Below are 22,692 nucleotides of genomic sequence, written 5' to 3'. Positions count from 1 at the left end.
ACACTCATAATAAAAACGGTAAAAACAATGGAGCAATAGAACAGTTATAAGACTATGGAGAAATGGGAACATCTGGAGGGGTGAATACCCTCCGAGCTGATTGGGCCGCAAAAATGTATTTAGCTACTAGCAAGGTAGTATCCCTGCTAGCCGCAGACAGAAGATAAAAAAGTAAGCGGTCAAGTGGTTTGTAAGGAAATTTATTTATAATAGGAGTTATAAATTTAGAACGAATATCATCATATAAAAAACATTCAAAGACGACATGAAATAAGGTTTCTATGCCGTTAACACCACATGGACATAAGCGATTTGCATAAGGAATGCGCTGGAATCTCCCTTCTAATAGGGCGGAGTTGAGACAGTTGAATCTAGCCTTCATAAAGGCTAGACGATATTTAGGGATCGTGAGGTATTCCAAATAGGGGACACTGAGTAGTGGCGCAAAACTTAAACCAAAATGAATAGGGGAACAGGTCGAAGTGGCAGCGGTGATGGAACTTTGAAAGTCCATGTCACTAATGCGAGTCAGGATTGAAAGCTTAGCTGACTTTAAATCCTGAGACGCCAGATGTTCATCTGAAAGGCCAATACTTACAAGATAGTTTGTATACGTTTGGGCCCATGTTGAGATGAAGGGATCTTCCCAAAGTAAAGGGAGGTAGCCAGAAGAATTTTCATATGACATTTTAAGCCAAAAATTTAGGGCAGCCTTCCAGGCTTGGGACTTAAGCGAAGCTAGACCAGTTTCTAACCTGAGGGCCGCCGATGGAACACATCTAGGAACACCTAGGATTTGTCTAAGAAATAGGGATAAAAACTGCCTCCATTGAGGGGTTAAAAGCGCCAATCCATAAAGGTACCCCGTAAAGAAGTTGGGAAATAGTTTTAGATCTGAAAACCTTAATGGCTGCCGGGATATATTGTCCTCCTTTAGTGAAGAAGAACCTTCGGATGCCATTAGCTGAATTTCAAGCAGTAGAGATGGCTCCTCTAATATGGGGAGTCCAGGACAGTGATGAGTGAAATAATAACCCAAGGTATTTAAAATGGGAAACCTGTTCAATTTTGTGGGAATTGATTATCCATTCATGAGGAGGAGAGTGTTTGGCAAAAGCTAATATCTTAGTTTTAGAGAAATTTATAATCAATTTGTTTTCGTGACAGTAACTCATAAAAGATCTAATTAGGCGTTTGAGACCAACTTTAGAAACCGATAAGAGAACAGCGTCGTCTGCATACAATAGCAATGGACAGTGCAGGTTCGCTAGTTTGGGGGGGTGAAAATCCGGGGAGTGACAGTAATGAGACAAATCATTCATAAAAAAATTGAATAATAGAGGGGCAAGAATGCAACCCTGTCTAACTCCTTTTGTTGTATTGATAGGATTTGTGAGGTGTCCTTCATGACTACACCTAACACGAAGAAAAGTGTGATGATGCAGTCGACTAATTAGAAAAAGGAGTCTCTTGTCAATTTTAGATTTAGCAAATTTTGCCCATAGTAACTCCCTGGGGATAGAGTCAAAGGCCGATTTCAAATCAACAAAAGCAACGAACAGACCGTTTCCCCAACGGTTCTTACATTTTTCGGCTAAGTGATTTAGGATCACACAATGCTCTATCCCAGACCTCCCTTTCCTGAAAGCTGCCTGCTCCCTCCCGAGAATGTTTTCCTCTTCTAGCCAGGAAGAAAGTTTCCCTTTTAAATAACAGGCATACAGTTTACCGATGATGGAAAGGAGGCTAATTGGACGGTAGTTTTCAGGGTCCTCATGGTTCCCTTTTTTGAATATGGGGATTACTATGGATTCAAGCCATGACTCAGGAATGCAACCCGAGGTGTTGATTAAAGTAAAGAAATTTGCAAGGAGAGGGACCCACCAAACTTGGTGGGCTTTCAGCAATTCAGGGAGAATATTATCGGAACCAGGGGCTTTGCCGGATTTCAAACAGGCAATCAGAACGGCAATTTCTTTTTGAGTTACTGGTGGCCATGTGGGGAGATTTGTTGGTTTATCAGAAAGATCCACATCTAGTCTCATTGCAATCAGAGAAATATTTTTCCCATAGATATGGAGAAATGTGGCAGGGGGCTGAATTTAGTGGTCTCATAGAGTATTGGCTGTATCATATACAACACCAGGTGTGGGGGAACTGGGCACTGTTTGGGGAAAAAAGGCCAAAAGTTCCCACCCCTTGCCATAGCCCAACGTCATCTGGAGGGCCCAGGTTCCCCATATTAGGGAGACAGGGACCCATGGACTGATTTTATCCAAGGCACTGTCAACACATTCAATAACCAAAGCAACCCAATGCCCCCAGTGAAGGGATCATCGCTAGCCAGTAGGCATCCTTTTTGTTGCATCCTCACTCTAGAAACCCACATTATGTTGGTGTTTTATTGAAGCACACAGCCGACATCAGCTATACAAACTGGGAGAAGTAGAGTGTGTTCCTCGCTGTCCTTCCCTTTATGCAACAATGATATGCAGTTCATCCCATCTGAATTAAAAGAACCAGGCTGGAGCCACGCATTGGGTCACAAGCTAATCCCTGTGCAAATATATATATATATATTCCAGTCCACATATCAGCCAGCATCGTCTAAGCCCTCTTACATAAACAGTTGAAGTGTCCCTGCTGTTCTCTGTTTCCTCAGAGCTTTTGCAATAACTAAAACATTTACTGTGGGCTGATATCACAGTAAAGACATTCATATCTAATGGGAACCAGCATTCCACCTTGCTGTTCCCATGAATGCTCCCATCCATCACGAAAATATTGCTGTGCCTAAGTTCATCTGCCTTGTTGGCCTTCCTGGGCCCTTCCACACTGTCACTATTTTCAGGTGGGATTCAATGGCATACCGGCAGATTTAGGTTGTGCACTTTGAGCTGATTGGGAAGTCTTATGCAATAACGCCCCCCCCCCAAAAAAGATCAATTAAGCAAAGTGAGGGGAAAATGAACTGGAAAGTGTGAAATAGCACTTGCTTTGGCACAACATGATCTAGACTTCCTGCAAACAAATCAGAGGGAATGCTCATTAAACACCCAACATTGTCTTAATTTTCCTGCAAACAAATCAGGATGAATGCTAAATAAACAGCTCACCTGGATGAGCCCTTTGATTCAATGCAGGGCTTTTGTTCCATTTCCTGGCAGAAACCAGCTACCTGCATTTTGATTTCGAATACACTGAGACAGAAATGGAAGATTGCTTGGGCTTGTCTTTTTGACGTCAGGGTACACATTTTTAAACATGTGCGTAAAAACAAAATGCTACTACATGGTTAAATGCAGCACTGAAAAGTAGGTCAGACACTATCTGAAGCTGTGATCCCCAACATGGTGCCCATGGGCATTATGACATCCTCAGAAAACCCCTTTGAGCACACCAAGACCACTTACGCTTCCCAATTATTAAAATGAGTTTTTTGGGAGGGGCTAGCAGCTCTCTGCTTTTCTTTTCTTTTCACTGTGCTTTTTGTTGAGGGGGTAGATGCTTTGCCTGTTATTTTGGAGAGGTTGTTCTGAGCATTGCTAGTCCTTCTGTGAAATGGGTATTTTTATTATTATTATTATTATTATTATCTAAAATTTATTAGACGCCTATCTGGCAGGTAAAATCCTGTCACTCTAGGCGACGTACAGCAAAAATATAATACAGATACATGTCAAAACACAAAATACAAAACAGTCAATTAAATCAAATTAAAAATCAAAGGAAACAGAAGACCAATCCACACCTTTAACTACACAGCTCTGACAATTTCCTCCCCCCTCCTTCCTCTATTTTGTGGTATCCATAGCAGTTTCTTAGATTTCCAAATGTGCTCCTGGCCCAAAAAATGTTGGGGACCCCTGTCCTAGAGAGAAGAAACATTCTACTAAAAAAGAGGTCTGCCTACTTCACATCACAAGAGCTCACCCAAAGATACCCACTCATAGTGAATCAAGGTTTGTTAGGGGTACGCTGCTGACACAGAGATATAAAATACATATCTTAATAATACATTAACCTAAAGCATGCAATTTCTCCTTCTTGCATTTGCTAGTGTTTCTTAGAATGGCGTAATAAATGAACACAGGATTTGACAAGTCCAAATAGAAATGGTTAGTTTTGCCACAATGAAATGGTTGCACACCCAACAACAAGGCAGGACTTCACTAGGATCAAATAAAACCATCCTCAGCTTGGACATCTCCTCTGGGTTCACCAACACAACACAAGACTAACCTACATCTCCTTCAACCTGGAACTCTCAGCTTATGACTTCATTAAGGCAGTCTTACCCACCACCACCACAACCACCAATCTCGCTTCTGGATTCAGAGAATTCAGCCTAGGTCAAAACAATCACAAACTATCCACAAGGCCATTGCAGGCGAGGAGAACAAGCTTAAAATAGTCGACCCATTAAGAGACAGGAAAATGATCAACCAAAGCCATTGCCTACCAAGATATCTTCTCAAATCCAGCACCAAAAAGCCAGAAGGCAAAGTGGATAAGGAAAAGAAAAACCGCACACAAAATTGATGCCACTCGGCTCAGACCAGGAAGGATATGGACTACAGACCAGTTTGAGACACCAGCTGCGCGGGCGGGTCGTCTGGTGGAGGCAGAAGAAGACGGTGGAGGCCAGTGCAGGGTAAGGGACCTGGTTCTCCCCCTCGTGGGCTGGATCCCGGGTGGATGATCCTGCTGAGGCCAGACTGTCCTGGATGGATTTACAAGCGCTGAGTGCATCCTCGTCTTTTTCCTCCCCAGGCTGGGGCCCCTGGCTGGTGGCTGTGCCGGAGGCTATAGGTACCTGCACCTCGTCGCTCGTCAGCGGCTGGAAGGGTTCTCTTCTCTCGCCATCAGTCATGATAGCAGCCGGCACCTGCAGGGGGCAAGGAGGACACAAAAGAAGTAGGTAAGGAAGGGGGCGTGACCTCTTGGGGAAGGGCATCGTCATCTGACAACAAATTCTTTCTTGCTGAAAGAATTGCACTGGCTACCGAGCTATGTTCAAGGTTCCAGTTCTGATGTAGAAAGCCCTAAGCAGCTTGGGACCAGGATACCTGAAAGACCGTCTTAGCCCTTATATACCCAGTCAAGCACTATGCTCTGCAGGTGAAGGGCTCCTGCAGATAGCATCTTATCAGGAGGTCTCTTCCACACAACATAAGAAACTGACCTTTAGTGTAGTGGCACCGACCCTTTGGAATTCCTTTCAATATTAGACAGGTGCCATCTCTGTTGTCTTTTTGATGCCTACTGAAGACCTTCCTCTTTCAACAAGCCTTTTATGTAGAGACCTTATCCCAGTCTGTGTCTGTGTTGGAATTGCTTGTTACTATGTTTTTAAACCTTTTAAAAAAATGCTTTGAAAGCTTTTAAAAAAAAGTTTTTAAGGATGTTTTGTTTTATGATGTTTTAAAGTGTTTTAGTGCTTTTGTTTGCCGCACCGGGCTCCTACTCGAGGAAGGGCGGGATATCAATCAATCAGGCTTTGGTAGGAGGAGATCTTAAGAAGTCTACAGAGCAGGGCTCACTTCAACCCTCAAGGAATCGAGAAAGAAACCTGTCTTACACCGAGTCACACCATTGATCCATCTGGAATTGGACGGCAATGATGCATCTGCTGTCTGCTTTGAACATCATCAGCTCTCTACACCAGAGGAAGGGAACCTTTTTCAGCCTGAGGGCCGCATTCCCTCATGGGCAACCTTCCAGGGGCTGCATGCCAGTTGCAGGCAGAACCAGAAGCAAAAAGTGGATGAAGCAACAGATGCGACTCTTACCTGTGCAGAGGCGGCTAGATTCCAGCCAAGCAAAAGTCAGAGATATCATCACAGTTCAAGGTTAACGCTCCAGCCAGGCAAAAGCACACGAGGAGGTACAGAGCCTGGCCGGTGAGAGGCAAAGCCTGGGAAGAGGGTGTTTGGTCTGGGAAGAGTCATAAGGGCCAGATAGAGAAGACTGGAGGCTTGCCTTCAGCTACACCCATTCCCATTCTGTTACCCAAGATCTTTTTCATCGGAGAAGCCACGGATTGAACCTAGGAACTAACGCTTGCAAAGCTTGTGCTTTACCATTAAACTAGAACCTACTCCAGATCAGGGTTGCAGGAGGAGCTGCAGGGTTTGTCCACACTGCAAAGCAAAACCCTGATTTATCCATTGTGATTTTCTAATCATTTGAAAGGCTGGGGGAAAGAATCAGAGTTCCCGATAACCTTGCAAAGCAGCTGAACCCTTTGACAGAAACCATGGGAATAAATTTGCAAGGGTCCAGACGGAGATAACGAAAGGGGAGAGGAAGAGACAGGATGTTATCCCCCTCCCTTGAAAAAAGGGTGTGGGGTGGAAGGAAATTACTGCAAAGGGGACAGAGGGAATAAGCAGAGTGGAATTTCTTTCTCCTAACCTGAAGATCAGTTTGAAGGATGGGATGCAGATAAGGTACAGCAGAGGTTGGTCCATTAGGGCAAAGAGGGCACTGCCCCACCAACTTTACTCTGCCCTCAGTGAGCCCTCACCTGCCTGCCTTCTTGCTTACAACCGATCAGGGTGTGGCTCTGTCTGTCATTGGCTCTGGCTCCACCTACTGTTGGTTTCCCTGTCTTACGCCCTCCCAGTCCCAATGAGCACCAGCCACCACTGCGCGGCAAACATGTTGCTCTGTCTGTGAAGAAGAGATGATAGAACAAAGTGGTGCCTGAGTCCCCAAAGACTTGGTGTCCACTGATCCAGAAGCAGCTAATTCACACCCCCTTTTGCTTCTCATCTGGTTATTTGGAGGGAGCAGATTTGGCTCAAGTTTCTTTGTGGCTGCTGACTCCTAAGCAATAGGACTGTCTAGAAAAGCCATTTGCAAAGAGGAGGGCCAGTCCTGTCATTAGGCGGAGTGAGGCAGCTGCCTTTAGTGGAAGGTTCTGGGTGATGGTGGTGGCAGCCCCCCCATTTCCCCGAATCCCCTAAGATAGCCTGCTGTCCTCTAGTATGGAGGAAGTAGTTCTCATTGCCAGTCCAGATTCAACTCCCTGTCCAGTCAGATTGAGAGAGTGACGGAGAGAGAGTGCGTGTGTGGCAGATCTTGTCCTTTCTCTGAGACAGCAAAATGCTTTAGGCTCGCCCTGCCAAAGAGTGACGGTTGGAATGAAGATAGATACAGCTTCAAGGGATCCAGTGTGGTGTAGCGGCTAGAGGGTCAGTCTAGGACCAGGGAGACCCGGGTTCAAATCCCCACTCAGCCATGAAGCTGACAGAGTGATCTTGGGCTGGTCACCAACTCTCAGCCTAACCTACCTCACATGGTTGTTGCAAGGATAAAATGAAGAGGGTGCATGCACCACCATGGAAGAGCTCAAGCTGGCAATACATACATGTGCACAGTTACTTGGAAGTAATCCCGCTTGAACTTTGGGGAACTTAGGAGGAAACAACATCTTACATTTATGTATTTATTACATATCGCACCATTCCTCCAAGGAGCTCCAAGCGGTGTACGTGGTTCTTCCCTTTCCACTCTGTCCTCAAATCAACCCTGTGAGGTAGGTCAGGCTGAGAGACACTGACTAGCCCAAGGTCACCCAGTGAGTTTCATGGCCAAGTGGTGATTTGAACCCTGGTCTTCTGGCTCATAGTCCAGCACTAAAACCATTACGCTATACTGGCTCTCACATTGGAGGTCTGGGTTTGGAGCTCCAGACATTTAATTTTTTTTTTATAAAAGCAGTCCCAGAGGGCTCTATTTTGGATTTGGCCATGGAAAGAGAGGTCCAATCCATGGTCCCAATCCAGATTGTCTGCTCCCCAGGTTGCTGCTATTAACCAGGGATGAAAAAAATATGTGGATACATTTTAAGCCTACAAGATTCCCCTTCTGTGGCTAATAGCAGCTCCACAGGAATGCTCTTTATCGGGGCCACAGTGAAGGATGGGGTGTGTGTGAAAAAGGGGATTAGTCTCCCCCTTCCCCTGCATAGTGGCCCTGACCCAAATCAAGACATACTTTTGCAAAAAAAAAAGGCAAATTAGATTGGCAACTCTGAACACAGAGCTCCAACGCAATGTCTAGTTCAGCCCTTACTTCTGAGTAAGCATGCATATGATTGGCTGTAGGGCTGGTGAACCACAATCTGTTTTCAGCACAGTGAAAGCAGGCTCAAACCTCTTCTGCCAAACAAATGGTTATCTCCATTAGAGATGGTGTAGAATATTCGCAAAATCAGATTTGGTATCGAGTTCTGGGATAATCCACAAGTTCATCTCATCATCAAATAGGCTCCCACCCTTAGCATGCGTTTGTGGCTGTCGGCAACGCCGTAGTGTTTTTTTTTTTTTAAAAAGAATCTGCACTAAGAATTAAGTAATTATGTACATAATTATTTACATAATTATTCCTGTAATCAGCTACTGCTGTATAATTAGATAAACTATATAGCAGCATAAGGAATAACAGAAAAATACATAATTTTTCAGAAAAAAATAACAAAAAAAGGGAGAACCAGGACTCGCAATAACTAGCAGAACACAATTTATGGTGAATTGTAACTGGCAGACCATTTAACAAACTGAAACATAATCAGAAAGTGAACCCCATCCCTAATCTTCATCCAGCTTGAAAGTGGCAGCATTTCTCAGGAGGGTGCATGTGTGTGAGTGAGAGAAGGAATGCTTTGAAAATATCTAAAGGAGAGGTGAAATAAAGCAGAAAAAATAAAGAATGGAAAAGGGAAGGGACAAGCTGTGGGGTGGCATTTTCATTCACAGATGAGAACAAATCCCCTTTTCTTGCACTGGCATTGAACGGCAATATAGCATTTATAGTGGCAGCAAAGGACGCATGCCCAACTGCTTCCCCACATCCCTTGTCCCATATTAATAATATTCTGGTGGGACAGTGATGTCTTTGTTTAGCTTTAAATGTGAAGTTGCAAGTGAAGGGTTTTTAAAAAAAGAACATGGAATAACTCCCTGCTAAGGTGTGGGTGCCATCAGAGAAGGGAAGGGAGGTGCAAAAGGGATAAACTGATCCTACAGGGAATGTTCTTATTTTCTTCAAATTAAAGGTGAATCCAGTCCACCAGCCTATTTCTCGGAAGATGCTGAGCAGGACCCAGTCTGCACCTCTGTCGGAATTACTTTTTAAGATGTTTTTAAAGCTTTGTTTTAATACATTCTCAAAGACGCTTTGTTTTAATGTGTTTTAAAAGTCTGTTCTTAAGATGCTTTAGAGTGGTGTTTTTCATGTTTTTGTTTGTTGCCCTGGGCTCCTTCCGGGAGGAAGGGCGGGACATAAATTTAATAAATAAAATAATTAATAAATAAGGAAAACAGCCTTCTCTTCTATTATACCCCCAGCAACTCTTTTGCCTCTGGAAAGGGAGGCTTCATTTACCTACCATGGCTGGTAGCCCTTGAGAGACTTCTCCTCTTCCTTAAGTCCCCATTAAATCATTAAAGAATGTTTTTAAAGTTTTTTTGTTTTAATGTATTTTAAAGTCTGTTTTTATGATGTTTTAAAGTGTTTTTAGTGCTTTTGTTTGCCTCCCTGGGCTCCTGCTGGGAGGAAGGGCGGCATACAAATCAAATACATAATAAATAGATAAGTCCCTCCTCCCTTTTCAAGCCATGAACCAGGGCATATCACCATTGCTCAGCGGTACAGCCACTACTTTGCATATAGAAGACTCTAGGTTCAACCCCAGGCATTCCCAGGCAGAGCTAGGAGAGACCCTGGCCTGAAAGCCTGGAGAGTCAGTGCAGACAGTGTACACTGCCGGTCAGTGCAGACAACACTGAGCTGGGTGGACCAATGGCCTGACAACTTCCTTTGTTTGCATCTTCTGGCAGTGAGTTCCATAAGGAATTTTGGTCAGTCTAAAATCTACTACCTATTGATGTAATGGTGTTGTCTTTTTAGTTTTAGGAGAACTGCAGAGGGGGTGGGGTGGAAGGAATGGAGGCAGAGAATTAAGAAGCGGGGCAGATAAATTAGCATTATCATTTCTTATATATATGAAATTACTGAGATACGTGGCTGTTCACAGAGTGGAAGGTCCCTGCCTCACAGAGCTTGCAATCTGCTTAGAAATACAGGAAGCTGCCTTATACTGAGTCGCAGCCTTGGCCCATCTACCTCAGTATTGTCTACACTGACTGGCAGCGGCTCTCCAGGATTTCAGGCAGGTGTCCCTCCCAGCCCTAATTGGAGATGCCAGGGATTGAACCTGGGACCTTCTGCATGCCAAGTGGTGCTCTACCCACTGAGCCATGCAGCTTCCCCAACCGCATTTACACAGGGCTTTTGCTTAAAAGAAGTTGCTACTGAACAATAATCATAGCTTTAAAAGACTTTTAAAAAATATGCAGTGGTGTAAATCTACATAGTGGGGGCAGGTGGAGAGAGAAGAGGGGGCAGGTGAAAAGGGGGGACAGGTCTGTAGCCAGGGGGCTAGGGGGTCCACAACCCTATTTTGTTTTTAGAAATAATTAAGTTTAGCACAGGTTTTTCTGCCCTCCCTATTTTTTTGGGTGCCTCTTGCCCTCCCCCTAACTTTTAGACTGGCTACAAGCCTGGAGGCAAAAAGCTAAGGAGGGCTGGCTGCAAGCCAATGTCAATGGGAAGGAAAAATCAGGAAGGAGCCAAATTGCTACGCAAGGTGACTCCAGAGCGAGGAAGGGTTAAAACGAGGCAGGAAAGAATTAAGTGGGGAGCTGGAAGGGGGGAGCGAGAGAGAGGGGGGGCGAGGAAAGAGTTAAACGGATGCAGCAGAAGGGAGAGGCAGGAAAGTGTTAATCGAGGCAGGCAAACCCCGAAAGTGGCACAGAGCGAAAAGGGGTGGAGAGCGGCTGGGGAGACCCACACGCCTCATTGTTCTCTCGCGCTCTCGGCAAGCAAACTCGGGTGGGTCCCCACAATGGCAGCCTCGCCGCTCCGCTCACGTGTCTGGAGGAGAGGGGACGCGCGCCCTCCCCTATAGGCACGGCCAGACGCAAAAAGTGAAAGGCGGGTGTGCGCGTTCCCCTTAATTAAAGGAGGACGCGCGAAAGTGATGGCGCCCCAGAATCCAGGCGGAAAGAAGCGCATCTCAGGAGGGGGGAAGGGGGAGGAAGGTGAGCGTGTGGTGGTGGGGGTCCCTATCGTTAGGCTGCCAGCCTCTGAGAGAAGAGGGAGGGGCGAAATGAGAGCTGGAGTGGAGGGGGGGGAAGGGAAGATTTCCATAAAGTCATGGTTAAAATGTATTTCATGGCGGGGGGGTGGGGTGGGTCAGAAAAAGCAGGGCGGTTAGCTACCAGCCCGGTCTTCTGCTGGTTTACTCGAAAGTAAGCCCCTTCCCCCCGTTCAAGGATGCTCCTGTGCGCGCTGACTTGGAGAGTAAGCTCTATTGGATTCTGTGGGATTTACTCCCGAGTAAACGTGACGAGGATCGGGGCGCAGAGGGGCAGGGCGTAGGAGGAGGGGAGAGACTGGAACTGGCTGGATGCTTCCCCACCCCTTCTGACAGGGGTTTGGGGGCTCCCTCCTTACCTTAGTTTCACGGACCTCTGTCTTCCCACATGCATAGCCGTCTCTTGCCGTTCACATGCGACCAGGCAGCAAAATCTACTTCCAAGGAATCCAAGCGGAGAGCAGCAGGGATTTTTCCCCCCTCTCCCCCACCTCCTCTCCTGGGGATAGGAGGTCTCCAGCTATGTCAATCCCACGAGTAGCTCCGGAGGAAGAGGGGGGAGTGTCCTGAGACGGGGTCAGGCGACGAAGCCAGGCATCCTCGGTGCCCGAAGCATGCCCGAGCTCTCTCTCCCCCCCTCAAACAGCTTTTTCGCCCCCCCACTCCTCCTCCTGTGGTTCCCCCAGGAAGGATGGAGAACGAGAGCAAGCGGCTCTTCTTCCAAATTGGCTTCTGTCCTCTTTGCACCAGGAGTCGGGAGGGGAGAGGGTGGGGGACACAGCCAGTTCCACCAAATCCTTTGCAGAAGGTGCGGGGGGGGGTTAGCAAAAGAGACAGAAGAGAATAAAGAAAGACTAGTGATGTATATCTGAGCGAGCGAGAGAAAAAGGAACCGCACGGAGCCGGGGAGCGCTTCGCCTTTGCGCACACGGGAAACTTCAGACTTCACCAAGGGGAGGGAAGAGGGAAAGGGGGTGGAGAGAAAGCGAGAAAGGGGGTGGGGAGCATGGAGAGCGGCTGGAAGCCCAGCCACGAGAGAGCGAACCGAGAGAAAAGGAAAGGATCCCACCCAGCCAAGCAGCGGCGGGATGGCCAGCCGGAGGTGACCGTGCGCTTTGGAGAGAGCGCCATGCGTAAAAGTACCCCGGGCGCACGGCCCAGAAGAGTCAAGACGTGGCCGGTCTCCAGGGCACACCGGCTCCTCTCGCTTCGCGGTTTTGGAGAGGCAGTGTGTGTCAACCTGCGTGCGTATCATAAAGGAGATGGCGTGTGTGTAAGGGGGGGTGCGTGCTTAAAAGAGGGTGGGGTTGCACTTTTCCCTCCTGCCTCAAAGTGCTGCTTAATACACCGCCACCCTCAATCTCTTGTTCTCTTTCCTCCCCTTTGTTCTCTCTCGCAACTGGCGCTGCCCAAGGTGCTTGCGCGGTGAAGGTCACTCTGCAAGCGGTTCAGAAGTTCAGCTGCTCTGCGGGGAGAGAGAAGGGTGGGTTAACCCCTTCCAGGTGGTCGTGCAATCTACGGAAAGGGAAAGGATGAGGAAGCTCATGCAGCCTCGCCCTGTACCTGGGGTGGGGTTGATAGAAAGCCTGCTAGAGGGAGGGGGTAACTCTGTTGCCCATCGCTGCTTAGGACTGCAAAACTGCCCACGTTCACGTTGACTCTGCCCCCTCCGCCTGAAATCGCTAGATTCGCAGTTCCCAATGTGCGGGGATGTAAAGTGAGTAGGGCGAGGTTCCATTAGATGGGGGGGGGAGAGGCAAGGATTCCGAAGAGAAAAAGCTTCCCTTTTCTCCTCCCATGAAGTCACATTTTTAACCCCAAACTCACCGCTCGTTCACTGTATTTTTGGCTCCGCCTTGGCAGCTAAGAGAAAGAAAGCCTCTTTCTCCATCCTCTCTCCCCGCCCCAGAAAAAAAAATAGGTCACTACAATAAATCCACAGATCTACTTTAAACCAGCCTTTTCCAGCCCGCTGCCCTCCAGATATTTTGGACTACAATCCCCATCAGCTTCAGGCAGGTGCTGTAGTACAAAACATCTGGAGGGCACCAGGTTGGCAAAGGCTGCTGTAAACAATCCTGATTTCCCCACTGTTAATTATTTAACGATTCAGAGACTTCACGGACCATCCTGACAGGAAGCCGTTCCTTAAGGGCTATGCCGTTATTGGGGACAGGGAGTAGCACCAAGGGTAGCAAATTAGCAGATTTTTTATATTTTTTTAACCACAACAGGAGAGTGCCACTTGAATTTTCTGCCTTGGTCACCCTCTGAGCTGTGTCAGGTTATAGATTCTTTTAAAATGACATTTTAAGAGATTGAAAAGCTACAGAAGGTCAACTGCAGCCTTTATTGAGGGCAAATTGTCTCCTTTGGTGCACATGTGTGGAAGGAGGGGAGGTAAGAGCCTGCACCAATCAAATACATCAAGAAGTTAGGATGCATTGATGAGAGCACTCTTGTCACCTGTTTCTCCATCTAATCTTCTCCAAGGCTTAGCTTTCCAGATAATCAGGTGGAGCAGCAAACATCCTATCATACCAGGGGTAGCACTGTGGTACCCTCCAAATATTGTGGACTACAACTCCCACCATCTCTGGCCACTGAACAGGGGAGGCTGGCCCATTAGAGTGAATAGGCTACTGCTCCAGCAAACTCAGACTGCCCGTAGCCAGCCTCCACCTGCTTGCTTTCAAACAGTGCGGGAGGTGATCATTGCTGACAAGTTCCTTTTCCTTCATCTCAGTGAATCACAGTTGATTTTTAGAATTCAACAGGGAGGAGGAGGATGGGAAGAACCCAGAATGAGTTGGTTCTGCCTGCCTTTGGCTCTGGCCCCACCTAGTGTTGGCACCGGCCACCCCAGCCGTTGAGCATGTGGGCTATGGTTGATGGGAGTTGGACTCCAACATCTGGAGGGCACCCCTGCCTTAAATCATGGGCTTTGGATCTACTCCAAAGAAGTGAGTTTTCATAGACTGAACAAGGGCATTGTTAGGGGGTATCCCAGGGAGCCTGAGCCCAGAGGCTTTTTCAACAGACCTCACTTCTTCTCCCTCCCTACCTTGTAGAGTTGGAGACCATTTGGCCCTCCAGATGTTGCTGGACTCCAACTCTCATCATCATTGGCCATGCATATGCAAACTTCACTCAAATTTGTGTCACGAACCTATGCCCTGAGCCTTTTAAGGGTCCAGCAAATGCTCCCGAAAGGGGAAAAGTTTAATAATTTAAAAAGAGAAAGCAGAAAATCCCTTGTAGACCAGATGCCTTCTCCCCTGGGACCTTTGAAAATTGATGGTTGTATTATAACGCTGCAGTGTTCAGTTTGCAAATGCAGGCTTTGATGCTATTCATTGCTCGTTAGTAACTGAGCATTGATTGAACATGGAGGTCAGAGATTTTCCAGAACAGAGATGAGGACTAACGGGGAACCCCATTCAAACACAAAGTCACAGTTCCACACCCAAACACACAGTGTTTCATTATGCTGCTGCAAGGTTGTGATGAATGAAATGTGGTTAGGAGGACTCTTATTCCTATTGCTGTTCTTTTGAAAAAGAAACAGCCTCGAATCAAAGGACATGAGCCTGCTTGAAGAAGGCTGAGACGCACAAACAAGAAAGCGAGTTAATTAGGGGGAAATAAATTTTTGCTATAGAGCGTTTGATTTGGGGATGCCTTGCTCATGAAAAATCATTTTGCTATTATATATGGCTGTAAGCTGTGAGCAGAATTGGGGGGGATGACCTTGGCTTGATTTGAGGGGGGGGGGGAGAAATCCAGAAAGAAAAGAAGAAAATGAGAGCTTCACTGAAAATGGAAAGTGTGGAGGAGGGAAAAGAGTAATCTCCAAGTGTCATGAGATGTTCTTGGCTGTTTTCCCCAAAAGGAAAGCCTTTTCCATTTCATACCCTTTCCCCTTTTGATGCTTTCCAAACTGTGCATTTGAAATAACAGTGCAGAGCCATCTCTAAAAATATTCCTTGCTGTATGTCAAGGCTACATGGTAAAGTTCAGCTGCTACTGCAAACCGATATTTAGGAAAAAAATTCTGCAGCTGGACGTCGCATGTTCAAGTTGACCTTTCTGAAGGCCGTTTCAGGAAGGATGTACAGAAATACACACACAGCAAGACCAGGCTTGGATACTGGAACCAGATGTTGGTGGTAGTGGTTTCTGCAATATGTCGCCCCCGCAGTAAGTTGCTGGAGCCAGGCATGAAACTAGCAGAGGGTTCTGATCTGTTGATGAGCCAAGGTCTGAAGGCTAGACGCCCTTGATTTTATGCCAGACCTGGCCAAGCCAAAGGCTTCAACCTGCCAACCAATCCCAGAGCCTGATACTGCACCCTCCTCTTGAGTGTCCAAAGAAGGCCCTGAAGGCTGACTTGCATATATGGACCGAGCTAGCTTGCTAGGCCAGGACTTGAGATTTCTGGTACAATGAGTCTTTGAGATCCCACTATTTTTGCAGCTATTTTCACCAGGGTCATGCAGCCCAGGGATGGGGGAGAACTTCAAGCCAGTTTGCTTTTCAACCAAATCCATCACATCTGCACTTTCCAAAACAATATGAGAACCAGAATGCACCCACCCTTCAAACGTTTGCACTTATCCAAACGTTGCAATGCGCTTCTCCAACCAAGCAACGTTTACAAAAACGCATGGGGGAAGTGTGCACAAAATGACTGTATTGGTGCAAATAAGATATCCAAATGCATGATCTTAGGATAAATTGCTTGCAAAAAAATGTGCTCGCTGGTCAACACTACATACAAAAATGTATTCATTAGGAGAAATTCACACTAAAAGCCTGAATAATTTTTGTGAGGATTTTTTTTAAAAAAGATCACAAATTCCTGCAGAAATGTGGAGAACTGAATTTAAGATTGGAAAAATGAGGAACTAACAGAACTGAAATTGACACATCCTTCCATCCCTAGCCATGCCACATTTTCTTCCCTGGAGAACGGTCTGTAAGCTGCAGCTAGTGCAGAATGCGGCGGCTCGCCTGATTAAGGGCCGCCGCCGCCGTGATCATATTGCCCCAGTACTTAAGGAACTGCACTGGCTACCAGTGGTTGCTAGGGCCACGTTTAAGATCCTGGCTTTAACTTTCAAGGCGCTCCACGAGGCTGGCCCACTTTACCTAAAGAGTTGCCTCCACTCGCACCAGGGGCGCCAGCTTACAAGATCATCCTTGAATGGTTCCCTTCTTATTCCCCCAACAAAAGCAGTGAGATTGGGGAGGACACGGTCCAGAGCTTTTTCAGTAGTGGCTCCCTCACTTTGGAATTCTTTGCCAACTGACCTCCGTCAGGCCCCTTCCTTGTTATGCTTTCATCGGGGCTTGAAAACCTGGCTCTTTAACCAGGCTTGCGAAGGGGGTTAGGGTGGCAGAGGGTAGTTCTGTGGGGATTTATTCAGTTTTTAAATTTTATACTGTTTGCTGTTTGAATTGTTTTTACGTAGATTGTATTGTATTTTGTTGTACGTCGCCCAGAATGGCAGATTAACCGCTGCCAGATGGGTGTCTAACAAATTAAATAAATAAATAAATAAATGGCCTTTATTTTGACTATTCAGAGAGGATGGGAGGTATCGCAAAGTGGCTGCAGGAGGAAAAGTGGATAGATGTTTTTCAAAGTTTTGAGGGATGAGGGGGCTGTGCTTATCAGGAACTACTTTACAAGGTGACCAAAAGATGTTTGTTTTTTTAAAAATTAATACAGTGGAGGGGAGCCTTGGGGCCCTCTAGATGTTTTCGGGACTGTTTCCCTTCAGTCCTGGCCAACATGGCAAATGGTTGAGAACAATAGGAGTTTTAGTCCAGCCATGCCTAAAAGGGCCAAAGGCTCCCCAACACTGATCTAGTAACATACTTTTTTTTTTTTAAAGCCCTATGCTTGCTCTCAGAGATGCAAGACTTTTTTTTGCAGGCAAGCAGGGGTATGGTCATCCAGGGTCTTGAGGGGTCTTAGACCTTTTGTTTTTTTGGGAGCTGGTTCCCAATGTCTCCAGTGTCCTACGAGGCAATCAGCATGAAAGAACATGCTAGCCACGGAGAGAAGTCTTCTAACCAGCTTCCTTGTCCTTTCCAGCTGATTGGAGCAATCAGAGTGAAGGGGGGGGTGAGTCAGCCATTCAGAAGACTCTTCTTAGTAGCTAACACTCCTTTCATGCTGATTGGCTCCTAGGGCCATCTATTGTCGTGGGGGAAAGCATTAGCAAGGATGTCATTCTCAACCCAGCAGCAAAAGAAAAGAGGGGTGTGTGTGTGGCTGTGACTTGTAATGAAGGGACCCTGCTCTTCTGAAGCTGCCACTACATCCCCACAGACAAGATCCCAGCTGGCCGAGCTTCCAGGAGCAATTGTGCCGCCAAGCAATGCCATGTGGTACATGGCAACTCTGGGAAGCTCTGCCAGGCCTTTGTCAGCAAAGGAATCTGTTGCTGCTGAAAGTGAGTGGAAGAATTTAAAAACCATCTCTGCTAAATGAAGAGAGCCCTGGGCCACCTTGTTCCATTCCTGAGGCGGGGGGACTCAGAACTGGAGCCCAACGTGGCCCTCCTTGTGTGGTTTTGCCGGTTGGAATGGGCCCTTGAACTCTGATAGCGCCTCTTGCTTGCCCGGATGGAGGACAGAGAGAGGGTTTGAGTGTGTGTAAGAACTAGCAGACTGCAGAAAGATAAAATTTATATTCATTGCTTTGGCCACTTTTGGCCCCACCCACCACTGGCACAAGGTTTCCCAGAAAGGAATGCAGCCCTTAGCAGTAGTATAGTGGCAAATTCAGAAGTGCAGGGGCCCTTCATGTTAGCCACTGGCACATACATCCTTTTTTTTTTGCTGCGGAGTTCAGAATGAGGTCCTTGTTAATGTCTTCTCCAACAACAGACATACCTAGGAGCCAATAAGCATGAAAGGGGAGAGTGTTATCTACTGAGAAGACTCTTCTCAGTGGCTGACTCACCTCCTTTCACTCTGATCGGCTCCAATCAGCAGGAAAGGACAAGGAAGCACATTAGAAGACTCTTCCTCTCATGCTGATTGGCTCGCAGGATGCTGGAGACATAGTGACCCTGCTGGGATCCCGATCCCAAAAATGTAAAGGGTCTAAGACTCCCTCTGAGACCCTGGACGACTACACCCCTGGCCCTCGGGTTGAAAGAGATGCCCCCCACCCCTGTCCACTAAATCAGACTTAGTACCGGATTCCAACTGAATTCGACAGTCTGCTATCTTTTCGAACCAGTACCGATTTCTTGCAGCAGGCTGCAGCTGTAATCAGCACTGATTTTTTTGTGGCGAGCCATGGCTGTGATTGGCACAGATTTTTTTTTTTAATTTCCCCGATTGTACTAATTATCTTTGTAATTCCCTCTAAGTTGATGCATTCATAACAACAGAAAAAATAAACCATGTGGAACACTGTGATCATTTACATAGGCATGTACATTAATTTTTTTTTTTTGCAACCCAGCTGATAGAATCGGCAAGTGCTAAAGGAAATGGGAACAAAAAAAGAAAGTACCGGAACAACAAACTATCGGAATACAAGAGGATCAGAACTAGGCAGCTAACCCCATTCCTACCAGTCAGTCTAGAGATAACACTAAAGCAAGGATCTGACTTGGTACAAGAGAGCTTCTTATGTAACCTGCCCAGGAACCCAGGTAACTGGTCTGGAGATCACCGGTCCTGGGTTAGGAATATCAAACTCTAACAGCTCTTCAGCATTCCTGACAATGCAGAGATCTGCTGGAGGGTTCTGCTCCCTCTCTGAGGAAGCTCCAAGTCTCAGCAGGGCTGAACCCTGACACAGCCCCAGGAAAGGCAAATGTGGGGTGACTGTGATTCTCAAAAGCATCCTGCTTAGGAGGAGGACAGCAACAGCAAGGCCAAGCAAAGTCAGCAGGAGATTGATTGAAAGAAATGAAGGCACCTGGGGGAACAGTGCAGTAAGCAATAAGGCTAAAGATGGCCCAGCTCTTTGCAACAGGACTTTCTAGCAGTCCTAACTGAGAAAAAGAGGAATGTCTTACACAGACAGGGATCATTGCTCAGTAACCAGGAAAGGGTTGTAGTTCACTGGTAAAGCACATACTTTTCATGCAAAAGGTCTAAGGTTCAATCATCCCCAAGTAGCAATGCAGACATAGCAGCTGCCAGTCTGTGTAGACAACACTGAACTAGATAGCATAGCTCTGTATAAGGCAGCTTTATATGCTCCCAATACACCTTTGTAGTCCCAGATCCAGTCCCTAGCATTTCCAGTTGAAGGGCCCCAGGCAGCAGGTAATGGGAGAGACCAATCTACACCTGAGATCCTGGAGAGCCACTGGTTCACTCCAGCAGGAGCCCTCAGGGGCTAGGATCCCAGTCCCAGAAGGTTAAACCTCTTAGCAAAACACTCACCAAAAAAGAGCAGATGTAAAGGCGCAGAGCAGTCCAAACAGACCCCAGGTCAAGCACAAAGAATCACTCTAGGTCCAAAATGTAATCCCGAGGCAAGGTCAGGCACCAATCCAAGGTCAATCACACAGGAGCTCAGCCACAGTGCAGCACTAACATCAAGAACAACCACAGACCTACACTGCTTTTGCAGATCAAAAGTTCAAGAGGAAGACTTTCTATACTCTGACTTCGTAGGCCACACCCTCACCACAGCTGATGGTAATGTAGGAGTATCAGGGATTGCTTACTCACGAGGAGACCCCTTAGCCACAAGCTAACTCTGGTTCCATAGACCAGCTTTTCCCAACCTTTGGGTCCCCAGATGTTGCTGGAGTACAATTACCATCATTCCCGACCATTGGCCATGCTGGCTGGGGCTGATGGGAGTAGTAGTCTGACAACACCTGAGGATCCAAAGGCTGGGAAAGGCTGCTGTAGACACATGCTATGACCTTTTGGCACCAATGTTCTTCTTCTAGGGTTGCCAGGCTCAGGGCCTGAGAATGATTCTGTATCTTTAAGAGAAGAGAACATTCAGCCAAGTGCAGGTTTTCTTGCAACACTGTGATGGGAAAAACCACAAGGTGAAATTCTCCCTTCTCCCTGCACAGCTTTTAAAGATACAGAAGACCTCTTGGTTGCCAGGCCCAGCCTCCTATGTCTTCTATGTTAAAAGTTTACCTTTGTAGTCCCTTTAGTACCAATATGTATGTATATGTGTGTGTATGTGTGTGTGTGTGTGTGTGTATATATATATATATATATATATATATATAGTATGTTTTGTATTTTATGTAGCTTAATTTATTTTAATGTTTTTGTGATTTTACTGTTTACAATTTTATTAAGTACATGTTTGATTTTATTTTTGTAAGCTGCTCTGAGTGCCCTATTATAGGGTAGAAGGGCGGGATAGAAATATTTTAAATAAATAAATAAATACATTTTGTGTTGCAAGAAAACCTGCACTTGGCTGAATTGTCTCTTCTTTTAAAGATGCAGAATCATTCTCAGGCCCTGAGCCCAGCAACCCTATAAATGTTCCAGCTTGCGTCAACTCAAGTCTCCAGCTCATACAACTGGCTGCAAGGACCATGAGCTAAACAACACACACATAGAGGACAGGATTTGGGTACAGCAACCCTGAGCTCTCAACCACCAGCCTTGACTGGGTAGCAGGTCCCTGGGCAACCCCCAGGCTTTCCTGCACATGCATTCCAGACCCAATTGGCCACGTTGGACATCACCTGTGTCAATGGACCCCAAGAAAGATTCACAACAGAATAGGGGTCCATCAGCCTTCTGTGATTCTAATGTGGTTTGTGGAAGGTTAATTTGTTTCCGTGGCACAATGCCATCCAGTTGAATCTAAAGGTTGTGTGACCTCAGTTTAGCTTACATCTCTGCTAATCCAGGTCAGTGCTTTGGCAAGTTAAAGGAGGCCTTTTAGAGCATGATTCTGTGACCTGAACCTCAGGATGGGTGGAAGACATTCTCTGTTCTCCCTGGCAATGTGTTTTTTTAGTGGTAATTAAAAAACAGGCCTCTTGTCTCTTGTGTTCTCATAAAATACTTTATGTACTTATCTCCTGCTAGTAATTGAACTCTTTTAAAAAAATATAGCCAGTATGAAAGTAATAGAATCCATCCTTTCATTTAGCCTGATAACAAGATCATGTGTTTTATAGAAAGTATTTTGTTCAAGTCCTTTTTTCAGAGTTAACGTGTATGTTGATTTGCTTGTTTTGGAATTACATTGTGTGTGTGTTCAAAACAAGCCAAAAATAAAGATCTCCAAGTCGCACAGAAAGAAAAAGGTTAGCCTTGTTGGCCCAATGAGAGAGAGAGAGAAAATCCAAAATATCTTTATTGGGCCAACTAAAATGTCACAAAAGAGTTACAAGCTTTTAAGTTTAACAGAACTATTCGCTTTAGCATCAGTCAACATTTTTCCTCCCTACCACTGTATGGCTTTGTCGACCAATTAGCCTGATGAAGAATTCCGGAGAACTCAAAAACTTGCATGCTATTTCATGACATTTTGGTTGGGCTTATATGGATTTGAAGGGGAAAAAAACCCCGTAAAGATGCTGAACTTGAAACCTCCCAAGACGCCCAGGAACTAATAATGCCAGAATGTTTTTCTTTTTCATAGAATACCAGAACTTCGGATGGTCTAGTGAAGTTTATTGAGCGGACAGATAGAAGGAAGCAGTTCTTCACATGATGGAGAATTCGCTTGTGGAACTTCCTGCCACAAGATGATGGCAGCTGGCTTTAGAGAGCTTTAGAAAAGACTGGACAGATTCACAGAGGAGATGCCTGTCAATCCCTATTAGAAATGATAGCTGAAGGAGACTTTGTGTCAGGCGTGGGGAACCTTTTTTAGTCTGAGGGCCCCATTCCTAACTGTGCAGCCTTCTAGGGGCCAGCTGCCAGTGGTAGATGAAGTAAATTTTTATCTCTCTGCAGTATATTTATTTATTAATGTTTATATCCCCCTTTCCTCTAAGGAGCTCAAGGTGGTGTACAGACTTGGTTCTCCCCCACCCCATTTTATCCTCACAACAACCCTGTGAGGTAGTTTAGTCTGAGAGACAGCGACTGGCCCAAGGTCACCCAAGGAGCTTCATGGCTGAGTGAAGATTCAAACCCTGGTCTCCTAGGTCATAGCCCAGCACCTTAACAGTTACACCATGCTGGCTCTCAGTAAGCTACTTTCTGTACACACATCCTCTTTATCCTTCATCCAGAGAAGCAAGAAGCATGATCAGAGATCAAGAACACATTCAAGCTTGGCAAAAACAATCGGGGAGGGTGCAAAGTAGGGTTTGTGAGGGGTGTGGCCTGGGGAGAGGAGGCATGTCTGAGGAGGAGGTGGAGCCTGGGGTCCCAGGGGTCAGATACAGAGGATTTGGCCCCTGGGTCTGAGGTTTCTCACCCCTGACATGTAGGGTCAGTTGAAGGCAAATAGGGCAACGTCACCTAGTCATGGTGGGCACATTTCTCCCCTAGGCAAACCTGCATCTTTGGGTCAGTATGTCACCTTCCTTCAATTATAGCCG

At 46.3% G+C, this 22,692-nt stretch overlaps 1 protein-coding gene across 5 annotated transcripts in view; it reads right to left on the bottom strand.

The window, feature by feature from the left end:
- The window catches only part of LOC133371852 (voltage-dependent T-type calcium channel subunit alpha-1H-like), a 229,767-nt gene extending 209,955 nt beyond the window's left edge, over positions 1 to 19,812 (bottom strand). Inside the window, exons 1-2 of one of the 5 annotated variants that reach the window (XM_061599734.1) lie at positions 19,589 to 19,812; positions 4,583 to 4,888 (exon numbers count right to left, since the gene is read on the bottom strand). In XM_061599734.1, coding sequence (XP_061455718.1) covers positions 4,583 to 4,873 — 291 coding nt within the window. In that variant the 5' untranslated portion in view covers positions 4,874 to 4,888; positions 19,589 to 19,812. Of the gene's footprint in view, positions 1 to 4,582; positions 4,889 to 11,526; positions 12,631 to 19,588 lie in introns of those variants that run through there. The other 4 variants (XM_061599736.1, XM_061599739.1, XM_061599740.1 and 1 more) reach the window with 4 other exon arrangements.
- Between the last annotated feature and the right edge of the window lie 2,880 nt (positions 19,813 to 22,692).

This window comes from Rhineura floridana, chromosome 17 (assembly GCF_030035675.1).
Source record: "Rhineura floridana isolate rRhiFlo1 chromosome 17, rRhiFlo1.hap2, whole genome shotgun sequence".
NCBI lineage: Eukaryota > Metazoa > Chordata > Lepidosauria > Squamata > Rhineuridae > Rhineura > Rhineura floridana.
The sequence above is the reverse complement of the archived record's forward strand: the minus strand, read 5'-3'. Positions and strand labels throughout refer to the sequence as shown.